Here is a 27218-nt window from a genome sequence, read left to right on the forward strand (position 1 = left end):
TTTACTGTGTTTTTGTCACTTACAGTGATTTTTCTTCAGAGTTCTTAGTTAGCGAGTACTTCAAATACCAGTAGTTTTTTGGCAAATTTGGCTCAACATAGGAGCAAGACAAAGCTCAAGTACATTGCATTCTTCTGGAAGACACACTCCTTCCTAAATTCATCAATCTTAGATGAGTTTGGCTTGGTTAATTCAGCTACACAGTAAAGGAGTGGAAAAGCAGCATATACAATGGCGACACAGAAGGTAATGCTTCCTATTTTATTACATTGGCCCACGATGTCAGAGGTAGATGGTGGTGTGGCAGTAGAGGTTGAACCTTCCCACCAACATTCCATTCCATTTTCTCATGCAATAGATGGCAGCTGAGGGGCAGTCTGACAGAACGGTGTCTGATGTGGAAGTGCGGATGAAGCAAAGGGGTGGAATTGAAATTCTTCCTTGCAGAAAAAATAGCACCGATGGACATTCAGTGATGTTGGTGGAGGCCAACCAGTGGATGTGAGCAGTGGGTGGTGCGTTTCAGCAGTGGTGACAGTGACTGGGTCACCTCCTTTGGGGCAGACTTTGTGGCATACAGGTTCTCGTTCATTGCTGGTGAAAATGCATGGCTAATGGTGGTGAGTATGTTGAAAAAGAGTGTTTTGTAACTGAGAATTTGCTCTATCAAACAGTGTTACTGTGCTCTTTGTTGTAGTTTCCATGGAAATAAACAGAAGGCATTACTTTTGGAGCTACTTGCATATTTCACTCTGCAAGTTGTGCTAATAATGAGGAAAGTAGATTTTCATTCCTTGAATGCAGACATCCGCTCTCCTGCTGGCATGTTTGCACATGTTTAAACATGTTTACATGTGGTTCACAGGAATGATAATCCAGAGCAGCCAGTTCTGCAGTACTGGTGGCAGTGTCCCTCTTTCTGGAGGGTTCCATAAAGCAGGAACTCAGGAGAACACCAATGTGACAAGTGCAGTTCAGCAGTTGATCAGATGCTGACAGGTGTTCGCCAGTTGCATGCTGCAGCCTGCAGGTGAATTTTCACAGTGCCATTATCTCAGGTAATACTGCTTTAGTAACTTGCTTTCTGTCTGCGTGCACTTAATTTTCTGGCAGTGTAATTTTCAAGGAATTCAGAAAATCAATGCTGTTTTTCTGGTCTGTTTTAGGTAAGTCATGGTATAGCTTTGCATACCTGGAGGATATTTAGAATGGACACATTGAACAATGAATCCATGTACATGTTCTACCTGTCTGACCTGCAGGCTGTGGTTTCAGTACTTCATACAAGCACAGGTTACATGCCCTCTGCTTTGTTTTTAAATGAAAACAGAATGAGAACTTGGAAAAGAGATATCAAAGTGGTTATGGGGAAACTGCTAGCTAGCAAAGCTGGGAAGTTAGTGTAGAAGTAAGCAGCTGAGTTTTATGTTCTTATGTCTATCTGAGGTCACTCAGAGGAGCAGGATGGTGTGGCAGAGCCAAGTGCTGTGCAGTCTGCCTGCAGAGCTCCAACTGTTGGTCATCTGTCTGGGGAGCAGCGTAGAGCCCCAGCATGGGATGTTAAGTACTGGTGAGATGCCTACTGTCAGTAATACTCAATCTGAAGTTAGAGGTGTTGGTGGAAGAGAGAATCTGAAAAACGTGCTTGTTCACTGATGACAGTTGCAGGGGTAGGCCAGCAGTGAAGGCAGTGGGTGGAGTGCAGGTGAGTTAATGAGGGATGCTGGTGGTACTGCTGCTGGAGCTGGCTGCTGTGTTTGCTGTGGAGCTGCTCAGACGTGGTGGATGTGTGCCTGCCTTGGAACAGCTGCTTGTGCACTGCAGGCTTGCCTGTTGTGCTCATTTGACACAGTTTGACTACCAACTATGAGCAAGTGCAGCTGCTCAAACTGAGCTTTGTAGGTACAAACTGAAATAGATGCATGCAGGTATGAACTTAAGTGGCTTAATTAACTTTTGTGCAGCTTCAATTTTAATCAAACACAGCTTACAGGTTTAGACAAGCCCTTGAATCTGCAAGTAAACTAAAGTTCACCTGGGCTGCAGGCTAAGAGAACTCAAACTTTGCAAACCAAACCCTTGAGATGCAGAGCAGGAGGTGTTTGTAACTCTTCTGAAGATCTTAGTTTTGGAGTTAAATAATAGGACTTTTTTTTCCTCCCAAGAAACAGAGGATGGGAAACTTACAGGATGTACAGCTCTGGTGTTCTGTGAACTTACATTAGAGGTAGTCAAGGGACTTCTGACTACTTGAGACTTCACTTGTGGCTACCAGGCTGTTTCTGTGCTTGCACTGTTTGGAAGCTGGTAAGCAGAGGTGAGTGAGGAATGCTTCCTCCTGGTGTGTGTCTGTGGTGGGCTGGCCAGCCCTGGCACTGCTGCAGTTGGGCATGTTCCAGGCCCCAGGCAGCAAAGCAGCGGTGGTGTGAAAGCTGGCTGTGTCATAAGGCACAGAGGTAGGCCTCCTTCGAAACAGGCAATGGGAGCCCTGCAGTTACTGACCTTGTTGGGTTTGGAGTGGGGCATCAGAGTATTGGCTTGTCTGTGGGACCTGGCAGTGTCCAGGCCTGGGCTTTCTCAGTATAGTGCCACAGGAGAGCTTGAGTATGGCACTGCTGAACAGATACCTTCCCAGGTACCAAATTAATAGCATAATGAGGCGGTGCAGCCAGCAGCAAACCTGTTTGTTAACAAAAAGCAACTAGAATAGCTACAAGTTGTTTAAATGTCCAAAGGAGCCATGAGAAATAAACAAGAAAAACACTTGCCCTGGCACCTGTGCCGGCACAGAAAAATGTATGTTTGCAGTCTGGCAGTGTAGGGAGCTGTTCTGAGGAGGCTTTTGTATTGGGTTGTCTGAGCTTTGTCTGTGTTCACTTATCATAGCCTTGTATATGTCTGTACATTTTGGGGTGTGTATTAAATGTAAGCCACAGCCTTTTTCTTGTGAGTGTGCATAGCACAGCACTTTGCTATCAGGCATTTGCAGCCGTATTTTGTAGAGAAGAATGCCCAGAAGCAGGTGTGCATGCTGCATGTGCTGTGCTGCACAGTGTGGTGCTCCACTCTGCTCCCATGTCCTGGTGCCTCTGCATGGGAGCTTTATAAAGCTGATGGTGCAGAGAGCGTTAGTGCACTTGTGCACTGTGGGTGTTTCCTATTTTCTGTTGTTTTTAAGTGTTGCTGAGGAATGTCATCGTTTAGTTTCACTGGGTGTCTTTCCATAGAACCATGAGGGATAAAGGCTTGAGAGACACCTCATGAGTTCTGGCATCTCCAGGTCAGACCCATTAGAAATACTGACCTTCAGTAATAATTTCATAACTGGATTAGGCTTTTGCTGATGTTAGGTGAAAATGCTGTAGCAGATCTTACTGCTGTCTATAGACTGAATTTGGAAACAACAACAGCTTGTCTGTAGTTTTTAGAGCAGTTTCCTTTTGAACTATGCAAAAACTTATGATCGCCAATTTTCCACTTAGCCACAAACCATCCTGCTTTTAGCAGAACGATCTTTGCACTACATCCCTATTTGAGCAGTCTTTTCTGGTGTAGTTTGATTGAGATCATGATGTGCTTTCTGTCTTTGGCTTTTCTAGGCAGTCAGTCCTTGCAGACTGCTCTTGGAATACCCTGCAGTGTCTCATACAGATTGTTAGTAATAAACACAGGGCACAGCTCCTCTGAAGTCATGTTATCTTCCCATGTTATGTACAGAGGACATTGAATCCTTGGAGTAATGTCCTGCCTCAGTGTAGGAGCAGACACTGATTTTAATTCAGTTCAGCACTAAAGGAAACAGGGATGAGAGATGTGAGAAACCATTTTCATTGTCTCTTAGAATTCTAAGAGTTCACTACAGTAACTTGTAGCAGAAATGTGTCTTTAAATAATTACAGATAATACAAATAGAAACTGAAATAACAACAGGAACTGCAAAGTGACTATTCTGTACTGGAATAGGGCACCCGGCATTCTAGTGACGTTTTCCCAGTTACTTATAGAACTGTGGGAGGATTTTTTAGCATTTGCATGCAGTTCGGTTTCTGCGGGAAGCAAAAAAAGATGTTGGTGGGTTTACGTTTCAGACCCAGGTATGAGTCTCCCAGCTCAGTATTTCTCAGCAGTTCTTACTTTGCAGCTCATTGCAATGGGCTGTGTTTGAGACTTGGGCATTTCCTTTGCAGTTTCATCTTCTTTGTTCAGTTGTTTGTGTGCTTGGTTTATTTACTACTCATAAAGTCGTCATAGTTGCGGAATGGTGAAGGGATTAAATAACTGATAATCCTGTATGAAACATTTTTCTTGCTTTATTTTAGTAACAAGTGTTGAGGACGTGAGTTCTGCCCAATTTTAACTAAACTTCAGTAGCCAAAAGTGCTGAAGTGTACTTTTTTCAGCCCTGTAGTCAGTGCTGCTGCTTTTTGTGTCTAATTTAAAAGCAGCCTTGCTTACTCACTTCAGCAAGTGGAAGGGGGTAGATTAGGTTACGGGGAAGATCAGTGCGTTGCAGCTCAGCCTTGTTCCCCTGTTTTATCAGTTTGCTGTTTTTCCTGCTTCCTTATTTTGCAAAGAAAAGTGGTTTGCCTTGGATCGAGCTGGAGAGCCAGTATTTACAAACTGATGGATGCTTTTTGCATTTACTTTCTAGGGCCATGAGCTGGGTATTTCTGTTCATCTACAGTGGTCGGAACACTGTGGCTATTTTTGTGATCTGATTACAGTCCCTGTACCTTATATCTGAAGTAAGAGTATATTCGCATTTAGATACAGGTTTGCCTTGTGTTAAATGTTTTGCTTGTGTTGGAGCTAGTTCACATAATTCAAATGAGTAGTTTGGGTGAGTTTGTCACTACTGGTACTGTCCTGTTGGAATGACTGATCCTGTGGCTTTGTGTTTCTGCCTTCCATTGGATGCTGGGCTTGTGGGAAGATCTAGTTCAGTTAATTGATTTGGGGGGCAGCTGATCTGCATTAATGGAGTGATAAATTTTCTGTTGGATCAGCAAACAGATCTAACTCAAGGAAACCCAGCTTGTCTCTGTCTGGGCAGTTTGCACTATGTGACATAAGGGCACTCTGGTGCAGAAAGGCAAAATAAAGTGTGTTGAGTAGCAGCCTGTGCTTTCCATGGATTGTGCTGCACTCAGAGTGGCATCTACAGGTGAATGCACAGGCTGTGATTTCATCTTTACACTGCCACAATCTGGTTTCCCATGGCCTTGGCCCTTTGTTTGCTTCAGGTATTTAGCTGGAGCTGGGGTAGGTAGTACAAGGCAGCTGGGTAAATTGATGTTTGGAGAATTCAGAAATAGAACTTTGTTAATGTAATTTTGCTGTGTAAAGATGCAGAGATCAGATTAATTATCTTCAAAGTAGATAGTGCTGAATTCATAAATATGTTTGAAGTCAAAATGGGGTGAAGTCCTCAGTTATTTCTGTTTGTGAAACACCTCTGCAAAGCTCGGTTTTTAGGGTAGATTCGACCACCCCACAACACTATGACACCGAAGTCGCAGCCAGCTACAGGTCTGGAGAGGTTCCCGGTGCGGCCTGTAACATTGCTTAACTTGCTCTCGAGGCATGAAGTTCAATTATCCACGGGGTTTAGAGAGGTGCAGGCAGGGAAGGAGCCCCTAGGTGGCATCAGCAGCCCTGGGTTTTGGCTCCTCTGTGTCCCGCGGGGAGAGGTGAGGATGGAGGAGACTCAGCTGCTCGGTGAGCTGAGCAATACACTCATCCCTTCAGTTATTCAGACACAGTGCAACGTTGTTGCAGCTCTGCTTTCTAAATATTTAATTGGAATGCTTTTACAGCCATTTTACTTCTATATCAATGTGATCCAAGCCAGACAGTGCAACGTGGCATATGTGAGGATGTTAATTGAGTAAAAGACATAGGTGGCTGTTTTCATCATTTCCTCCTTAGAAGATCCTTAGCTCCAGTTTAACATTTCTTTGTGTTTCTGAATGGAAGGCTATATAAATTTAGGGCTGTTAGTCTAGGGAGGTGAAGCATTAATTCAGTAAAACTAAGAAGTAAGGGCCGAATCATGCAGGAATTGATGGGAGTGTTTGGTAGTAGCTCTTACTGCAGTGTGGTTGTTAATCCTGCTTCTGAGCAGTTCCTCCCAGCATTCAGAAATGCATAGATTTCTTTTTTAAGTGTTCTGCACTGTCATCACAGTTCTGGAGATGTCCAAATCCTTTGAAAAGGGGTTGTGTTGAGGTTAATAATTACCCCTTCTATTTTAACATCACTTCTCTGAAAGGTGACTTTCCCTGCATTGCACTGGTGATGTTTAGCAATGGAGTCCTTGGGAACTCACTGGATTTTTTGGAAGACTCAAAGAGGCGGCAGAAAGCTGAATAAACCGCAGAGCTCCTGGTGGCTGTCAGCACCAAGATACCTCCTGTGGCTGGGAGAAAGCACGCTCACTGTGCTGGGAGGCTGGGAAGTGCTGCTCTCTAGATATTGTTCCACCATAGAAGCAGCCTTTCAAACCTGTGTTTAGCCCTTAGTGTTAAATGGTTTGACAGACAACCCTTGAAAATTGCGTTGGGGAATTATTAACGTAGCAGGAAATGGAGACTTTTCATAGCTGAGAAACTGACTTGTAAGAGTACATGTGGCCAAACAAAGCAAGTCTTCCATGGCATGCAGCTCTGCTATCTCCTGTGCCTTCCATTCTCATAAGGAAGGCTTATTTTGCAGCATGTCACCATACAGACAGGCTACAAATGAGCTTCTGGGAAATTTCCCTGTGGCTGCAGAGCAGCCTCTATCTATGGCCCTTGTTGGGGCTGCACTGAGTATCTGCTGGTTTTGTGCTGAACTCTCAAGGGAAAAAACTTGCAGCTCTTTCCCCCCTCTTGCTTCTCTGAAGGAAGCTTATTTTAGAGCTTTATAAACCTGTTCTCTCTTCTTATTAATTGTCTGAGCTTGTAACAGCTTTATGTGAGACACTAATTAACAGTGATGATGGTAACATACATATATATATATATATATGTATGTGTGTGTGTATATATCGATATACATATATATACATACTGAGTATTTGTTTCTAGTTGCGACTTTTCTTACTGCATATTGTGTGTCAGCTAATAGTGCGGCTTCATGCATGTGTTCTGGAAGCCCTGCAGTGGGAAACCCTTCCTGTGTGGTCAGGAGTTGTATCCTGGTTTCATAATGTATCATAAAACCATGAGCAGTTACAAAAGGCTGTTTCTTTTCATAAATTGCATTAGAGTTAATGGGAATAATGATGTTTTTCCTAGAATGTCTGCAGTATACCATACTTGAGGCCATAGAGTGTGTTTTCAGGAGAGTGTTACAGTTTATGCAAACATTTGTGGTACAGAGCTGAGGAGGATACACGGAGTAATTGTATCAAATTCACTGAAGGTATTAAAGCCATAGAGATAAAGTATCTGTGGGCTTCCTAAGGCACTTTAGTTAAACTGCTACAGTATTTTTCTGCTGTAAGTTTTGGCTCCTTCTCTCCTGAATCTTGTCAGACTGGACTTGGGCTGTTGTTCACACCTTCCTCCACTTGAGGATTAAGTTCAGCTCTAGGGCTTTTCATACCTCCCCAACTACCTTCCTCTTTCTGGTCACACGGGTGTAAGAGTTCTTGTATCCCTTGTGATTATATGGCCTCTACTATTTGCAGCATTAAGGAAATACTAAATGTGCCCGGAGCAACTGAATTCTGCCATCTCTTGTAATAAGATATTCCCATATTGCTCACATAGTTCAGCTGCATATCCCTTAAAGTAAGGCTGGCAACATCTGGTTTTATGCCACTTGGAAGAAAGTTTCCATCTCCTTACCTTCTCCCCACTCTTTCCTCTCCGCCTCCCCCTCAGTGCAAAGTAACCCAACTGAGCACCTGAGCAGAGAACACACACTTCTTTCTGCTCTTGCCAAGTCTGGGTTGTTAAAATGGGGCTGTTCTGAGTAGAAATTCACAAATAAGTCAGGGAGAGCAGACGTGCGTACTTTGGCACAAGATGGAAGAGCAGTTTGAGGAAATGCTTTAGTCTGATTTCACTCTTCTCCCCCCACCTCCAAAGAGAACTTCAGGAGTTTCAGAATGGCTGCAGCATTCAGGAGCTTAAATTACTGCAGCAGTCAAAAGTAAATGTGCAAGAATCTGTCCAAGGTCTTCGGTCTAAAGAGTGAGTCAGAAACTGAGTCTGAGTACTGATGAGGAGCCTTCCAGGAAGGCTGTCAGCTTCAGCACAAAAACTGCCCTTGCATTTAATGGGAGGATGTGGGGCTGCAGGTCTCCTGTGAAGCACAGAGACTTTACAGGGGACTGCTGTCATGCTTCTGTAAAACACAGGCTAAATAGCCCCCCTTTTTGCTGCTGTTTAAACTAATTAATAGATGCTGGGCTCGTGTTTTTGAGCATTTTACCTGATGGCTAATGGTAGTTCTTCAGACGGGAGCTCTTTGGTTCAGACTGGTGTTCTGGGTCAGAGCTGAAGTTTTTGAGATGCATTTCTGTTCAGCAGCACTGAACTTAGGCAGCTGAACTTACAGGCTGCATACCTGGTAGTAGTCGCTGGGTAAACCGCTCATTGCTTGTGACAGGATCATGGAATCTTTTTTGCAAAGTCTCATAGTTTTCTCCTGCCAGGCTCTTGTGGCTGATCAGTACTTGTGTAAGCTGTCAGAAATGGCCGCCTTTGGTATCCCTCATGAAGGACAGCCCCCCAGAATCAACAAAGATGCTTTGTACCCTTGATGAAACTGCTTGAAGTGGCCCATTTTAAGTTTTAGGTCAAGTAAGAAAAATAGTTTCATGTTGGCAATACTTTCAGCATAAGGAACTATGGACAAATGGATGGCAGAGCTGTGCTGCTTGCTCAAGGCAGACAGTAACGTGGAAGCTGCAGCAAGTAGCCAGGTGCTGCATGGAGCAATGGTCCAGAAGGAGCAGTACAACTTCCAGTACAACTTCTAATTTTAGTTTTCTGATGAGCTTGAGTCACTAATAGATTCAAATGGTTATTTTCATTAGTGAGAACATGTATCACTTGTGGTTCTCTCCTGCAGCTGTTACTAGACATGGAGCGAAGCACGTGGGTGATAGCCACCAAGCATTAGAAATAGCTCCACGTGTAGGCTCTGATTCAGCCGTGCTGTTGTGATTGCTGGTGGTAGGGGGCGAACTGAATAAACTGATGCCAGAAGTGTTTCAAGGCTGCTGACCAAATTAAATCTCAGTGCCTATAAAACTGAATGTGATGGATGTGGTTACTGTAATTAAAGAAGTTATTAGATAATTGACGCATTTGGCAGAGACAGAAGCAGACTTATTTATTTTAAAATTGAAAACTGCCAGCTTTCAAAAACACATCTGTCCTGTAAGTAGCAAAGGAATGGTGGGGAGAAATAAATGAAATTGGCAAATATATTGTAACTGGGATGGCTGTTTGTTTCCCACATTTGTCACTTTTATCTCCCGATGAGATGGAGGTGTAGCATCTTAAAATTGCTCCATACAGAACTTTTCTGTGCATTGCTAAGGACTGTGGCAAAGGTCACTGTCCCAGCATCCTCTGTGCTGCTTTTCTGTATTAAGCTGTCATGTGAAGCAGTAGAAAAGTTTAGCCACAAGAGTGGACATGTGTTTCTGTGTCCTATCACCTGCTGCCATAATTGCTGCCTTGTGAGGGGCTGTGGATCTGCAGCAGTGCTGGCATTGTGGAATCCTGCTGGAGGCACTGGGGCAGGGTGGAGGCCAGGGGGAGAGCAGGGCTGTAGGAGCAGCTGGGTGGCTTTGGTCAGCTTCAAGTCAGAGGCAGTTAGACTTTGTAATAGCAGCAGAAAGTATGCATGCTTGGCGTCCTTTGACTTTGTAGTTTGATGATGGTTCATGAAGAGTGAGGTGACATTTGGATTTCCTTCAGTTCCTGCAGTAGATGGGAACCGCTTCCCCTAGGTGAGGAAAAGCTCCTATGTTACTGTCTTTAGCATCCTCTGTGTGCACAAATCCCGAGTAGCTCAGCTTCCCCCCCAAATGTGACCCATCTGATCATCCTTACACTAGTGAGCTTCAGCAGACTCGTTACCTGGTTTCACCCATGTATGTTTTTTATTGTATTATCATTCTAGCTATATGCAGTTCTTCTATGAAAGTAATAGCAGTTTCTGCAGGTCATATTTTAAACCTTCTGCTTTCAAAATGCGATGCTGTAATAGGAGGGCAACTGAGCTGCTGCCTCTTTGAACATCATGATGTAACAGTAGATGCTGATTGGGTAGTTCTGGCTCCTATTGACACCAGACAGTAGAGCCATTTGTTCTGCTTGCTTCTCATTTTAGCATATCCATCGGGTATCTTACTTGGTTTTTCTTTGTATGTGTGTAGCATGTATACAGAAATAATTTGAAATATGTTTTGTTCTGCTAACAGGAGGATAAGTTATGTTTTATGTCACTAGCAATGAAATGTTTCTTAAACCATGAACTTGTTTGTTTAGAGCTCGGTCAGTCAGTGTCCAGCAGTGAAAATCATGGATCTTTGCATGTTAAAGCTCATTCTCCTGCTCAGAGCAATGATTAAATGCCTTCAACTAATACGGAGTCAGACAAAGCTTGTGATACAAAGAGTATTCTAAGAAGTACAAAAGTTACTTATGCGTGTGTTTACATTCAAGCGTAGCATTTTTCAGTCCATTCCTTGGCACATTTACTGAGGTCATTTATGACAAACTTGAATTCTGCCCAATGTCTTTTTAATAAACCAACTGAAAGGTGGTGAGTCGGAAGTGGAAAACTCCTACATAGGTAGATAGTGGGATATCAATTGTATCTGCTTTTGGCAGCTCTTTGGGAAGCTACAAATGCACTGAAGTGGTGGGTTTCATGAAGCTTGGTGAGAGGGAGGTGTTAATTATGTTTATAGATAAACAAATACATCTCAATTGTGGAGGAGTTTCCAATAGGAGTAGTGACATCCATCTTTGCTGCTTGAGACAATAGTTGCAGTAGTATTTCATTTTAAGTGTGGACCTTATGCAGAAGAGCAAAACAGAAAGAACTGTAACAAACAATTGGATTTGCCCTTTTTAACCTAAAAAATTGAAGTTTAAATATTCTTCCACAAGCAAACATAAGATTTTGTAGCAGGATGTTAAGTCTGTAGAAAAGTGGTAGCAATAAGAATATGTGATATTTTCATAATAACTGTTAAATTAATTCAAGATTTCTGTTCTCTCTTTCTCCCCTCCCGTCTAGCAAAACTGTACAATCTAAAGTGGACTGCATTTTGGTAAGTACAACTCCTGAATACTTTTAATATTTAATAAAACTGTAAGACCAAAATAGATGACTCTGGAGACTGACAGCTATTATCAAGCAGTTCCTTGGCAGTACTTCAGGGTACTACCACTAAATGTACTCAAATGAATGCATCGTGTGGGTTAGGTGTTCCTTTCCTGGGGAAGTATTGCCCTCCTAGTATTGGCAGCAATGGCTGTGATTTCCCCTTGTAGAGGCTGCTGGTATAGGTATGACTTCTAGGGTGCCTTACTGCTTTTATAAATGGCATTTTGTTCAATGCAAGATTGCGTTTCACAGATCAGAGCCTGCAAGAAGTTAACTATGCCATCACGTTCCGTTGCTCTTGTGGCTTCCATGAAATAGTCAATTCATGGCCAATTCTGCATTTTAAGGAATTAACTGCTTGGAGCTGCATGTTTGCTCAACTTGTGGCAGACTGATGTCCTAGTCTGTGAATACCTTGCTGGTATAATAATAGGCAGGTTGGTTGGTTCATCTGTTTAAACCTTGCTAACCTCTGAACACCATCTTTAATACCCAGAAAAGAGCCATGCTGCAGGTCTCCTTAGCACAACTGTACAGTTTTGGCTGGTTTTTTTGGTTTTTGTTTTATAAGGAGGAAAGACCTTAAAATACTGAAGTGTATTTGTCCTTTGTGCATTTAACTAACAGGATCTAAACGGTGATCAGAGATTATTTCTGGGAAGCAAATATCTAGGACAGACTCGGGGGATTTGTTTGTGTTTAATAGGGAGCAGGTTGCAGTTTTCTTTAAATCAGAGTCTTAGTTCATAAATCTCAAGACTGGAAAGGAGTGCTTATTCTGATTGTCTACCTTTGGCATTTCATCCATAAGTACCAGCGGGTGAGATAAAAAGATGACATAGACAACCATCTGGATGCTCTCATGTAGAATCTGTTCAGCTGTGTGGCTGAGCTAAATAAGAACATTCTTTAAAGTCATGTTGTCAAAGGCTAATTCAGATAGCACTGGATTCTGTTCCTTTAAAATTTGTCTTAATTTATCATGGCAAAAGGGTTAAAGCAGCCTTTGTTGTTGTATTGCAAATAGACTTTGGACCCAGTTTTACCTATGCTTAAAAGAATTGTTGGCTGCATCCAACTAAATATGTGATGTAAAATGTCATTTTTGTCCTATTTATTCCTCAGTGGCATCTGTGGACACAAAACAGGTGAATATAAAATCTTTTGTACATGAGTCTTCAGTTGCAAAAGGGCAAATTGCACTTGTAAAACTCTTTAATGCTGGCTTTTTCTGCAGTAAAAAATAAGAAGTGTGGATAAGACCTTAAGTAGCATCAGAGAAGGAATAAGTAAGTAGCAGTACCTGTCAGCTGTGTCTTGGATATCTGTCTTAAGAAAATGGAATTATGTGAGGACTATTCTTGCATTAAATTCATCAGATTTGTGGAATTAGAATACTGACGTAGGGATTGTCAGCTTGTGTGAGCCAGTGTTATCACTCACCTGTGTAAGTTGATTGCGACCATCCATGGAATGGACAAACTTTTTCTGAACAGTCTGCTTGTAAACAAGCAGTCTTCATGGCTTGCCTGGGAACAGAGTAGCAGTTTTATGAGGGTCAGATTTTCTGTTCCAGATGCTTTCTTGTCTGTGCTGATGAGTTTCAAGGAAGTCCTATCAACAGTGGGAAGGCCACTCTAAGGTAGCAGAGGTAGGTCTGATGCTGATCAGTTTTGAGAAATAAAAATGAAGTTGAATCCTTCCAGCATGATTTCTGCATTTTACATGCTTTTGGAAAGCTGTGAGCTGCAAGACAGAACGTGGAAGTACGTTAATCTAAAAGGCTGTGACTGTAGAGCTGTAAATTACTTGCTTGGGGCTTCCTTGCAGGCCTATTGTCTGCATGAGGAGGGTGAGCAGGTTGCCTCTATGGTGAAGTGCATATGGGTTTGTCAACGTGGGAACGGGGTGCTCAGAGCTGACCAGGACCAGGCTGCTTGTAGGCTCTGAGCCCCAGGTTGTGGGCAGTCAGAACGCTTCCTCTAAGTGCGCTTCCTTGGGTTTGGTTTGGATAGAAATCCTTTCAGGACCTCTGAATCATTCTCATATAGTGTAAACCAGCAATGCCCACCTCTTGCCTCTAGTTTATTTATTTATTACAGTAAAAAAGGGGAATTTGGAACCAGCCTTCAACTTTATTGGAAAGCTACTGATGATGGCTTAAAGCCTTTAAACTTGGTCAGTTTGCTAGTGACCTTAACAAACATCAGTAGAAGCAAAGACTCAGATTGGGTTTGTTGTTATTTGTTTAGTAGCAGCAGTCACAGCCACAGCGTGTCAAAGCAGCACAGAAAGGCTCCTTAGGACATTGGCTGCCCAATACAGCATAAGATGGGTAGAAAAGAGAAAAAGGAAGAAGGAAGGGTGGGGGTACTGTCTCTGTTGTGGAGGTAGCGAACACCAGGGCAATACAGAAAAAAGTGTAACTTTTTGCACCAGAGCTGCCAGTTTTATTCATACAAGAGACCAAAATTATCTGCCTTTTTCTTGTTAAACTGCACCATTTACATTCTGTGACATGCCGTCAGCTTCTGCAAGATCATAAGAACATCGTATGCTGTGCAATCCCAAAAAAAGAGGTAATTAGCAAGAATTGTGGTGTAAACAGCCATTAAAAATTCATTGTAACATCTTTTTAACTGTAGTAAACATGTCTCGAAGCCTCTTATGACTTCATTGCATTTGTTGCCACATACGAAGCGAACTCTTGAACCCGATTTGAAGAGTGGTATGCCCCATGTAACTCCTTAGCAAGTTGGTTGAGGTTTCTTTCCTTTGTCCTCTGATAAGAGATCAGAACTGGTGGTGAGAGATTGCTGGAATGATGGCTGTGAAAGCCAAAGCTGCTGAAAGCCCAAACAGTTTCAGTGCAGGAGGCAGCAATGTGTGCGAGCTGCTGCTGGAGCAGCCTGCTCCAGTCCCACTGCAGAGAAGGCAGCAGCTTGTCACTTTTTGGCCCTTCAGGAACCAGGCAGAAGCTGTATGCAGCTTTGGCAGATGTACTTGGCGGCTGTCAGTATGAGGCTGCCATGTATTTTTAGGGCTTGTTTGGAATATTTAGCACCTGAAATATGTTTCGGCTTCTGTTCAGAGAAAGCATACCAAATGTGTTTATTAGCAGCTCTTTAGAATAATAGGTTCCGTTTCAACTGTTCGCTATTTTCTGTCTTGATGGTATTTTCAGCAAAGCCTCTGACCTTGAGCAAATTATTTAACCTTTGCTTCTTGTTTTTCTCTTTGCACAGTGGGGAGATGATTGCTTGACTAATCTGCTATTCTTAGGCTGGTTGTTAAATAATAGATGTTTGTTCTTTTGAAATATGACAAGTTTTAGAACCAGTCTGCCAGTAGGTGCAAGTTGCGTTGCCTTTTCTACTTAGAATATGGTCACATGGAAATGCACGATGTGTGGCATTTTGAGATCAGTCCATGCTCTCTAAAATTGCAGTATTTTAGAAAGCTTGCAGCAATTCCCCAGCCTTCAACTCATCTTCACTAGAACCCAAGGACAGAAGTAACTGTAATTCTACTTTCGTTGCAGCAATAGGAAATTTGAATGATGTTTTTCAGCATTCAAGAATCTGTGACTCTGCTAATGGTTACTATAATGTTCTGCTGTGTTACTGTAAATTGGCCTGATTAAATCTTTTCCTCTTTCAAAAAACAAACAAACAAAACTCCAGGAGAAAAAACAAAACAAATTATCTGGAGTTTCCCATGGTAATTTGTTTTGATGACTTCAGGTGAACGTTCAGTAAGTAACATTTCTGATACGCCAGATCAGCAGTTGCAGAAACCCAGATAGAAAGACCCCATCCATCAAGGTCAGGAATCTTTTAAGCAGTATTCAGTAATTCTGGAGACTCAGGCTGCAATCAGGGTCTCCAATTGAAAATTTCTGTGTATTGGTGTCACAGATGGATTTCTTAACTGCATTTTATGTTAAACTGATCTTTGTTATTTTTTTTTGGGCCATGAAATATTTTAGTGTTTGTTAATGTCACAATGGATCAAGATGTGAAATACGATTTTAAAAGGTAAATTAAAGCCCAGTTATTTTATAGCTTGTTTACTCATGCAGAAAGTCTGCTAGGAACAGGCTTTTCCATTCCTAGAGGTTCTTATTCTGTATCATTCTTAGGCAGCTGAAGGACTGACTCATTCGGACCAGATCTATATGTCTGCTGAAGCACAAACATAGGCAGATCTCTAGTTTGTTTGCTACATGTTTTGTGCATTTGTTTGGTGGATTTGTCCGTCTTTGGTGACTATCAAAACAAAGCCGAATACCAGAGACTACTGTTCCTTTGTATGTTACTGAAAGGCTTTTTGTCTATGATTTGAGGCTTCTAGTTTTGTCCGTAGTTTTTCTGCCTGTGATCAGTAAGATATTTTGAATATTTTATGTATTTTTTGGTTAAGCTGAAGCCAGGTTGTAAAAATAAATAAGAGTGCTGATGGCTCCCCATCTTCACCAAATCTTCCTTCATTTGAAGTGGTTCCAATTACAGGAGATAAATATAATGTGTGAAGACCAAGAATAGCAGAGTGGTGCTTTGTGATGGCTTCACACCTCAGTCATGCAACCAGTTTAGCACCCCTGTGCATCTTTCTAATGCAGATCCAAGAAGTGTGGTTTATAAATAACTTCTGGAGAATGAGGTGTTTTTATCTGATTTGATTAGAACCAATCAATCAAGGTCAGGTAACTTCAAGCAAAAAGTTTACTTAGGTCCTTTCAAGTCATCGACAAAGATTCCCCAGACATTTTACATTCTGTGTGTGTTATAAAACTACCACAGCATAAACTTTAAGTGCCTACACAAAGGGGAGTTTGTCCAAGATGATGCCAGCGCTGCAGCCTTCTGTTTAGTGCTCTGACTCTTTTCCACTCCATTCCACATAATGCACAATTACAATTTCTGCCAAACATGATATTGACCTATTTTCTTAGTATATTTTGTATTGTACTGTATTGTGCTTTGTTTTTATTCATTTTCATATAAACTCAATGTGAGACAAGGCAAAGTTCAGGATGAACGAATCTTCCCCCCAGTCAGAGATTCTTAGTAGAGCAGCTGAGATGTTCCTCTGCTTGCCCAAATGCTTCCTGATTGTACTAAGAAATGGGAAAGTTTTGATAGTTGGAGCAGTTGCAGTTGCAGTTAATACAGAACTCACTGGATCGTGGCCTCTTAGAGCTGCTGGGCCTCAGCTGAGGTTCGAGAGGAAATTGTCCTTACCAAGGTTGTAAATGAAGTTTGGGGAGTTGGAGAAATGTTCCAAGAAAACAGCCTAAACAAAATGGGTTGTGTAGAAGTTTTTGACCGAAAGCTGTTTCCTAAGTTGTGCTGCTGCATTCCTTTGGTGTAACTTCTTCAGCTTTGAGGTGGTTTTCTCTAGATGGATTTGGTCGCATCTAATAAGCTTAGGTTCATCTAATTATCACCCGGGTAGGATGGTTTCCTCTGAATCCTGGCTGTTTTCCCATCTCATAGAAGGTCCTGTCTCCCCAGGAGTTCATGTTGCCATTCCTGAAAGCTGGAGAAGTTGTATAGAATGTGCTGTCTGTGGAGAAGAGGGAACTTGAGTAAAAACAGTGGGACAGTGTTACTGTCTGCCTTCCTCTGCTGAGAATACTGAGAAAGCCATAATCCTCAGCTGCCTTAGCTCTTGGGATGTGATTTTGCTGATGAGTTGCTGGTTTGCTGCTGTTTGACTGCTGAAACAATCCCAGCCAGATCTCTTCTCTACACGTAAATAGTGGGACTTGTTGGAACCAGGGGCTTGTCAGAGGGGGCCTGTGTTGCTGTACCTCTGCAGCTCGCACAGAGCTTGTATGCAGTGCCTTCGTTCTACTGGCAGACAGTAGAAGTTGCTTCAGTTGCAATGGGCACTGAGATGACTGCTGCATTTTTCTGATTAAAGGACAAAACCACCCTTTATGTTGCAGTGTAGCACTTTCAGTTTGGAAATAAGAAACTGTTGTACCTCTGCTCCAGAGTCACCAGTGTTTTATGTTTGTTTTATGTGGATGCATGGATTTAGCTCTCACCAAGCGTTTCAGGTGATCTCCCCTGAGCCGTATCCTTTGGTGTGCTCCTCTGCTGCTTGTCACTTTGAACCAAATGCAACAAAGTTTGGGCAACCTGATGTAGTGGGAGGCATCCCTGCCCCTGGCACAGGAGCATTGGAGCTGGGTGTGCAGCACCTTATGTGTTGATTCTATAGCATATTCCTGAGAGAGAACCTGTTTACTCCTTCCTGCGTGGCTTAACTCCCACTGCTGCTGAGCAGGCTGGCTATTTCAGAGTCCGTGTGGCTGATCTTAGATGACCAAAGCCAAGCACCAGGCACAAGTCCCTCTTGTGTCTGACCCTCAGCTGCCTCCTCTACAGGAGTAGTTGAGCATCATGGGGATTTGTGGTAACTGAATGGCTTCTTTTTAGAATCTGCAATAATTGATTTTGGAAGGAAGGAAATAATGTATACATCGAAAAATCTTAGTTAACTCTGTAGCACAGCTATTGATAAGAGTGCTGTGCATCTCAGGATCGGGCCTGACATCCTACATTGTTATAGCGTAGCTGTTTTTTGATGCTGTATTCTCAGAAGTGTTTCATATGTGTTCTGAGAAGGAAAGCTTTCAGGTTGCACAGTGGTTACAGAAGTGTTCTGCTACTGCAGTTTCTCCAAGTTTTGCTTTAGTTCCGTGAGTTTTGCAGCACTGTTGCAGAGCTGGAATTGTGGACCATTATTATCTAGCATGCAGTGGTGTGCAAATAGCATATCATAGTTCTAGACCCATAGTGCTCACAGTAATGTTTTTTTTTCATTTAACTATTATCCCTTAGGTTTAGAAATGCATTCTTTTGGAATAGAGTGCTGGATGACAGTTGTTAACTGTCAAGCTCCACTCTTACTGTTTGCTTTTTCTCTCCTCACCTCCTTTTGTTTTTAACCAAAATACCTTTGTTATCCAGCAAGAAGTTGAGAAGTTTACAGACTTGGAGAAACTCTACCTCTACCTTCAGCTGCCTTCGGGTCCCAACAATGGAGACAAAAGGTAGGTGTGTGGCTGTGTGTAGAGGTGAGCAGTGAGTACTGAAAACTAACTTAACTTCCTGCGTGCACCTACTGAGCAGGCATTCCTATGGGGTGTTTGGTAGTGGAAGCTGTCTTTATCAAATGTGACAAATCTATTTTTTGCTGAAGACATTAAATTTTTGAATCTTGTAAGTACAAACATCCTAAAATGAAGAATATGTTTTCCAGTATGTGATCATTCCCTCACATTTTATATGGGAAATGATAATGCAGGAACACTAATGTGATGGTGGGGAATTAAAGGAAGACCTAAAAAACCAACCTGAAGATGACAACAGCATGGAATTTGTATCTGTTCCCAGCAGGGTGATTATAGTCAGACAGGTGCCTACAGGAAGCACTGTTTGCTGTCTGTGCAAAAGGCTGTTAGCAGACCGGATGGGGAAAACCTTAGAGGTCAGCAAAAACAATGTAAGAGAAGAGACAGGTGTACTGTAACTCATCAGCCTCTGTGCACAGCTGCTTATCAGTCATGAAGCAGAGTCTGGGGTTATTGTGTTAAATCATGCAGGTATTCCTTCCAAAGCCTTAAAGGCTGGCTGAGTAGTGAGGTACTGGCTCGTGTTGTCTCTGGCACTTCTCTGCCTTTGTTAACGAGCAGTTGTGATGGAGGAGGAACTACAGAGTACAACCTTCATCAGAGCTGTTTCTTCTCTCACTAGTGATCAGATCTCCATGTCGTCCAGCCGTGCGCAGCAGATGCATGCCTTCTCTTGGATACGGAATACCTTGGAAGAGCACCCTGAGACATCCCTTCCCAAACAGGAGGTGTATGATGAGTACAAGTGAGTGTTACTGAACTGAGTTCATACATATGGCTTTAGCAAGTTGCAAGTAGTTTGTGACACTACAGGTGCTCCATTGCTGTACACATACAAGTGCATATGGAAGAACAAGGCCCTCTGCATTTCAGTACCTATGAAACTAAGAGCATAGTAGCTGCATTGAGGTGTATTCAGTATTTCTGCTGCTGAAGATAGGACTGTGCTGTTCAAATTGTGCATTACCTGTGCTGAAATAAATAGATGGGTATTTCTTAGGAATACAATTTCAGTATGAGTGTTTGTTTTATTTTCAGGGCAGAGTGGCACAGGGAAAAAGATACTATTTTACAATACATTTTAGTGTGATTATACGAACATATGTATGTGACTGCCTTAATGAGGATAAAGAGCTGGACTGTTCCTACTGGAAAGGAGGATTTTTGGTTGTAAGATCTAGCCAGTCATACCTTTCTGTCCAGAATGATGTGCAAGTACTGGACCTTACTGCAGCAAACCTGATTTCTGCAGAGGCACAGTATTTCTGAATATGCATGAAAACAGTAACCAAGGCCACTGTGAGTCTGTTTTGTCAGGTCTCAAAGCTACCGTGTAATGAGAAAGCAATTAGAAGCAAGGGAGAGAGAGGTGCCTGATGGATGCTGGATTTGAATTCATTTACAGAATATTTCACCACAGGGGAAAAAATCCCCAATGCCTGAAGATGAATAACAGATTTATGATCTAGTATGAATATTTCCATAATCTGGACTATTACAATAATTTGCAAGGAGCCGACTCTCTTCACCTCACAAGTGCCTGCAGGATTCAGCCCCTAGTTGTTACTGCAGTGTTGCATTATGTGAATCTCTCATTTTAATTATCTCTCTCTGGTAGATGGTTGTGGGTTTTTTTTTTGGTGTCTTATTTGTGACTGAGCAGAAGCACGAAGGCATCAGCTTGCCTGGGGTTGATAAACATGCACACACCTATTTCTGAAATCTCACTATTGACTTGAATAGTGACGCAGCCTGGCAATGCAGCCAATAGCACAGATGTGTCAGGGTAACCAATCCCTGAGCAGGAGCCGCTCACACAGACTCAGCAACAGCGGCAGCTGCTGTGCAGGAGAGAAATGGAAGCGTTATTCTTAAATATATTTCTTATTTAATAATTTATTGCCTGCTTCAGCGACAAATCTGCTTGGCTTCCATGCTGTGCCAAGCTGCAGATGCCCAGAAAAATTATCGTCTACAGATTTTGGAGTGTGAAATTTGGATGGCTTTTGTATGGAGCTGTATCGAGTATTTGTGTATTGTGGGGTTTTTTTCTGACAAAATAAGGGTGGTAAGCAAATATTCGGGAAAATATCAAATGTTTGGAATCTGTTCTCCTTTGAAAGCATCTGTTCCATTTTTAAAGATCTTGTTTCTGCGACTGTATTTATGAGCTATTCTTGTGCACACCAAAGGGAGAATAGCTTTGGTGTGGGAAGAGGGGAACAAGGCACATAAATAGATGAGTTCGTTTGGGTAAATCATTTTTTATTACCTAGGGATGGTAGGTCCTCTCAAATTTGACTTCTGCCTTATTTACTAGTTACTATTTCTCTCCTCCCTGTGCAAATATAGATGTTGCATGAGCTCACGTTCTGCAGACATAAACCAAAGTTGCAAGGCTTCAAAAGATGGCTGCATCATAGCTGTACCTCAAGTCCTGCTGTAAATTCTGGGCAAAATTGACGTTAGAAAAATACTGATCTTCTCCATTACCTTTGTGTTTCTTTCTGTGAAGAGAGAAAAACAGAAGCTTACACTCTACAGATTCAGCATTGGCAAGAGTCAGTAGCATTTCCAACCTCTTCATATTTCAGTAGCCCTTTGTCTCTGAACTAGTTCAATACAATGATCCTTCTCTGTTTCCTTACTATTTCACTGCAGTTTCACATCTCTAACTAAAAGTGAATGGGTACATTGACTTCTTGAAAGGGGTAAGATAAATGAGAAGTGCATCATAATATAAGCCCGTGGGAAGGTTGAAAGCTTGCAGCTCAATTTTAGAAAGAAGGTAAATGGAAGCTGTTTCACCTCTCTTGTTGGCACTGCGATACTGTGCTGTAAGAAGCTGTGTTTCTGTTGGACGTGTGTGGTACGTCTATCAGCTTCCTTTGGGAGTGATGGGGGGCTGATGCCATCTGGAAAATATTATGGGGGCTCATGGTGAGCTGCCTACCGTGTTATGTAGTCTGCAGGGAATAGGTGCTGCTTCCCGTGAAATCTTTTCAGTGTTTTCTGGTTCGTAGTCAGTTGTACTTAGGTATCTTTGGCATCTTTCCTATTAGTGAACACCCTTCTGGAAGCTCCCAAATGTGGGCCGAGCTGAGTTTAGAGAATTAAGATTTTGACTCTGGCAATACACAGGAAAAATAAAACTTGTCTGTCCACAAAGTGATTTTCTGAGTCTTCAGTAAGCACTTGGGTCTGCCTGCATTGCTGCTACTGCAAGTGACACAAGGAAAGGAAGTCACATCGTCCATATTTGGTGTCCTATAAATGCACCTTGTACATGTAATACAGATGAAGAGGTCTTAGAATGAGCCTCCATCTCTTTCATCTGGTCTGTAAATCGTTAATCCTTACTTTACTGGCTGTTGGGCTGCTTGTTGCCGCCTGATGCATAGGTTGCATGTGTACTAGGTGTTAAGGGTGCTAACTAACAAGTTAGAATATTCAGAAGCCAAAACAGAAGAGAGGAGCAGGTGTAGAAATACGATGTACATTAAACAGATGAAAGACAGGAGATGCTTTTAACTGTCATTGTATAAAGCTCTCTGATAGGAACAGGATGGAACCTGTTGTGTTTTCGGGTCTTCTGCCATAGACAGCTACCGATGTGCTCCTGTTAAAAGCTGACCAAGCTCAGTCTAAAGCAGCAGTTTCACAGCTCTGTCGCTACTCTTAGGAATCTGATGTGGAATTGTGTTTCTTTGGTTTGCAGACATCTTTTCCATCCTGCCTGGTTTTCTAGAACTTCCTTCTGTGCCAGCTTTGTTCATCAGCTTTGGTGGATTGGATAAGCGAAGATCTTTGTTTTGTTTCCTGCAGTAGGTTCTCTTAGTTTCTACTCATATGGATTCTACACCTATCTTGTATTGAATTCAGGGCTAATGGAGTAGTAGAGTATGTACAATGTTCTGCGTGTGATATCGCCTGTACATACAGTGAGGCTGAAGCTCCCTTCACACAGTGCTGCTGTTGTTACTGTAACATTGTATCCACCCTGTTATTAGCTGCCATGGTTGTGTTGTACATAGTAACAGGGTCACTAACAGATCCATTTTATCTCTTGATGGCTGCGTACTTCGCAGCAGTAGCACCTGTTTTGCATTTTAAACTATTTCATCTTTTTTTGTTCTTGTATCAAGTCATTTCATTTTCCTTGTAACACCCCAGTCAGTTTGTTTTAATGATGCCTCCAAATATTACAGAATTAGGTAATTATACCACTTCTTTTCAAGGCTGTTTTTGAGTGGCTGTGTGTATAGACTTGCTGTGACCTTTCTGTCTCAGTGCAGTCTGTTATCACCATTTCATCCAGTTCTTTGCTCAGAAAGCTAATTAAGCTGAGTTGCAAAGTCTATCTTCACTGGTTTTTAACTTGTTGATCTTTTTGGAGGATTAATTCAAGTGCACTCCCACTGTATTTTATGTCTAGAATTCATTTACCTTGAAAATCTTACCAAAAAGAGGACTTTTCTTGTCCAGCATACTGTGCTGGGGAGCTCTGTACAAAGGAACGTAAGCAGTTGTGTGTCCATTGTCACTCTGGTCTCTGTGTAGCCCGCCCCTCCACGGTTCTTTTTCCCACCCACCCTTAAAATAAGCACAGCAGCTCCTGGGCTCAGTGATGTGCCAAGAGTGCAGGTGGCAGAGAGAAGAGCTTCAGGGGAGGAAGAAACTCCTGCTCTCAAGTCAGTGTCCAACACAGATGGACATGTAGGATTCTCAGCCGAGGCAGGAGAAGGAGGGGCTGTGTGGAACGATCTGTCTGCAAACTGAAATTACATGGTAATAGTATTAGTTCAGAAATCACAGTCTTGCAGGAACTGCAAATATGGATACAAGGGAATCGTATAACTATGTTTATTACTTCTAGCGAGTAATTGTCTTGAAACAGATGTGCTTCACTTGAGGAGCTATTTATTTTCTTTTTATTTTCCTAGAGAGGGAATAATTTTAACTTTAAAGTTCATTGATTGGTAGCAAACCAACACAGTTAAGGTTTCGTTTTGCTGACGTTGTTGAATTTCAGTCAAAGATACTGCTGACTACAGCAGTGGAATTTGGAGAGTCCTCCTTTACATGGTAATTGAGACTTCAGGGCCTGCAATCAGCAATCAGCAAGGACCTGCTCTTTAGGAATTTTCAGGGGAAACTTAGAATCCAACAGAGCTTGGCAAAATGAAGGGTTTAACAAAAACAAAGAAGCAGAGAGACCTGTTTAGGACACTGCTACGCAAGAAGCAGTGACTTAATTCCTAAGGTGGTGCAGGAAAGCTGGATAAGTATTCCTTTGTATTAACTTCAAAGGGGCAAAGCTGGAATCCAGATGCTGTGACTTGCATGACCTGAAATGAATATTGGGTAAAAATTGTCCTGGTGTCCGATACAGAAACTTGAAGTTACCTGATCCAACCCCTCAGTGAAAGCGGGGTGTGACACTGACATTTCATGGAGTTCATGGGGCCTTATTCAGATGATTTATGAATGAGGAAAATCAGATATTAGAAGGGCAGCCCAAAGGGGACAGGAAACGTTTTTGCCTGTTTTCTGAACCTTATTGGGCAAAGCCTTGAGTAGCCTGCTTTACTGAGCCTGCCTCGGGCTGGTGTTTGAAGTCCTACAAGCACTTCCCACTCAGGTTTGTCTGTGATGCTCCGAGGGTGGAGCTTCCCCAGCCACTGACAGCTCCTTTTCCTGTGGTCTGTCACTGTCATTGTGAAGGTCAGGGGGAGTTTCCATCTGTACTACTCCTGCTGTGATACCCACACAGGACTGTGTACAATCACCTCTTTTTCAGAGATAGGTTGGTATTGTGTGCTTCTTTTAGGACTTCTCAAGTAAAAGAGGTCATTGCTTTGGTGCTGACGCTGTGACCATAGGAAGTCTGAGTAAGAGTGGTTTTAGTGTATGTGTTTGGGCCCAAGTATGCTAACATCAGTGAAATACCACGCAGCTCTTGGAACAAAAGTCAATATGTAATAGTGTTCATACCTTTGTGCTGCCTTAAGCATTTGCTATGTAGATTAACCTTCCAGAGCAGTTTACATTTTTCTCCTTTCACATGACTCTGATTTTCCAGAACGTTCACATTTTGCATTGAAATGAACGATTCTCGTCGATATTTTTCTAAGTATCTCAGGCACTGAAATAGACGAATAGATGTCGAAACAAAACTCGTGCTATTTGTGAGTGTTAGACAGATCATGGTGCGGAAGCAGTTGAAATCTGTTAATTTGGGGCTGTTAATTAAAACAAGGGTATCTGTAAACAGACCTTACAGTTCAATGTGGGCAAATAGCTGCTTGTACAGTAGTAAGAGGACTAACTCCTCAGTACATGTTTCTGTTTGTGCTGTAAAGACAAAGCAGGTTCTATGGGAAGATATGCTTCATTAAATTCAGTTCAGTTGAGCTCTATTAAGTTGCAGTTGTGTATGCAGAATCTTTGTCTGGACACAGGCAAGTCGCTGACCTGCCGCTTTCCAAATAATCCTGCAGGACTTCAGGCCTTACCACACTCAAGCCATACTTCTGGCTGGAGAACGTCGCTGCCTTTATTGCATCCTAAAATAAGTGAATTGAAGCATAAACTTGAGACTAAGTTATGGAGTATATTTTAACTGTGCTCTAGTTAATGCCACTACTTGTTAAATCTTTACATGACTTGTCTTTGAACTCAGTAGAGAACAAGGCAAAAGCTATGGTATTAATAGCTCTGTGTATACATTTTTAATGTATTCAGTTCGTTCTGGATAGCTTCATTAATGTTAAATGCGGTACTAAATATGGATGGGTTTGAGTGTTTTCTTTTGATAACCTTTGATGGAGTCTAAGATGTAGACTGGCCTTCTGTATTAACTTTGCTTCCATTCACGTTTTATTTCTCTTTCTTGCAGGAGCTATTGCGACAATCTTGGCTACCACCCATTAAGTGCTGCTGACTTTGGGAAGATAATGAAAAATGTCTTTCCGAATATGAAGGCTCGTCGTTTAGGCACAAGAGGCAAATCAAAATATCCTTTGCTAGAACGCTTCTCAGTAACTTCTGCTCATTGTACTTGTGCCCATCAGTGGTTTAAAAGTTGGCTGTAAAGCCAAAGATATTTAAGAGGTTCTGCAGATCTTTGATAAAACTATTCCTCCTCAACCCATGGTTTGAAGATTAGAGGACAGTGGGGAAGCAGTCAAAAAAACTGATTTCAGACTTGGAAGGCACTTACCTGTGAGGTGTCCGCCAGTGGGAAAGGGAGAGATTGCTTTCTTCGTTGCATGGAGCAGACCTCCTGAGATAGGAAGGACAGTTTAGAGCTGGAGCTTCTAGGATGGGAAGTGTCTCCTCTCTCCATTGACTACAGTCTTGTTCCCTGTGCCTGGAATGGAAATCTGCTTCCTTCCTTTCTTACCCATTGTAGAGAAATAGTCCATCCCAGAGGGCGTGCAGAAATAGTTCCCTGTTTAGCTGAAACTTATTAGAAAGCCTAAAGGACCCAGAAATGTGATGGTGTCATAGTGTAAGTAAACACATTGTTACAGGTGGAGGAATACACAATTAAATGCTGGGATAGATCAGCACATCAGCTAATAGGAATCCACTATGAAAAGGTCAGAGCATATGCTGTGGAAAAAAGCCAGCTTATAGCACTGGTGTTTCTGCTGTTTCAGTTTAGTTTTGTTGTTAATGCATGAACTGCCGGGGTAAAGCTGTGGGAAGGAAGAAGGGCTGATTTAATTCTTAGGTGTATGAGCAAGTGAGGAAGAATGAAGGTAGGAGTATATTTTTGTGTGCAGCATTGATGAGCTCAGTGTAATGTGTATCTCGGTGTTGGTGTCTGTATTTTTAAAGAAAATCGTGCGTTGTGTGAGAGCCAAAAAATAACATGAAATCTTAGGAAGAAATGTATCCATATGGGAACTTCAGTCTCTTTATTTGATCGCAGGGAATTTCTTCAGTCTGTGGAAGTCCCTTGGGAGAAGATCAAACAGTTACTTGGGAAGGCAAAAGGAGGCGTATTAAAAACAAACAAACAAAAAAACCAAAACAACCCACAACCAAAACCTCATAATGAGTAAAAACTAAATATGGGATCTTGTTGGGTTTTTTTAATCTGTTAGCTTTTGGATTCACCATCTCATTCTGACTCTGGTTTGGGAAGAGAAGTTAGCCCAAGTCTTTGTTAATGATTTGGTTATGTTCATATATAATGGCATGGTTTATGTTAATGATACTGGTGATCTAGTTGAGACTACTTGGCCTAGTTTAATGGTTTTTTTAAGTCATTATCAAGTAAAGTTCATCACATCCAGCATCTCTCCTCTTCATAGATTGGGGAGCCCACTGACATGCCCAAGGATGCAGCTGTTATAAGCTTTTGGTTCTGTCCTGCTGTGAGGTTATGTTAATGGCACTAAAACTGAGACCTCTTGATGAGTTCGCATATGAGAAGTATGAAGGAATTACTGCTCTGCCTCCCTGCTCCCAACTAACAAGCAGAAATTATGTAGACCTTAATTCTTGATCACATATTGCTACAGTGGACTGAGGAAGAAGGCTTTTGTGCATATGCCAACACTGCCCAACCTTGACTTTCATAAAACTGGAGATGGGGTATGATATATATTTGCTTATTCATACGAGTTCGTGCAAATTAACATTTATTATGTTATTTTTACAGTCTGAAGTTTTTAAAGCAAAGTGAAAAGCTGTGTAATTCTTAACATTTTTAACT

The 27218-nt window shown here is 42.1% G+C and overlaps 1 protein-coding gene across 3 annotated transcripts in view; it reads left to right on the top strand.

Annotated features, from left to right (window-relative positions):
* RFX7 (regulatory factor X7) overlaps positions 1-27218 on the top strand; it is a 74625-nt gene that overhangs the window by 35856 nt on the left and 11551 nt on the right. For all 3 annotated transcript variants that reach the window (XM_032446971.1, XM_032446970.1, XM_015872795.2), the window contains 5 exons: positions 11254-11287; positions 18327-18409; positions 19113-19235; positions 25389-25505; positions 27013-27097. In XM_032446971.1, the coding sequence (XP_032302862.1) occupies positions 11254-11287; positions 18327-18409; positions 19113-19235; positions 25389-25505; positions 27013-27097 (442 nt within the window). The remainder of the gene's footprint in view (positions 1-11253; positions 11288-18326; positions 18410-19112; positions 19236-25388; positions 25506-27012; positions 27098-27218) is intronic.

The sequence above is a fragment of the Coturnix japonica genome, chromosome 10 (assembly GCF_001577835.2).
Source record: "Coturnix japonica isolate 7356 chromosome 10, Coturnix japonica 2.1, whole genome shotgun sequence".
NCBI classification, from domain to species: domain Eukaryota; kingdom Metazoa; phylum Chordata; class Aves; order Galliformes; family Phasianidae; genus Coturnix; species Coturnix japonica.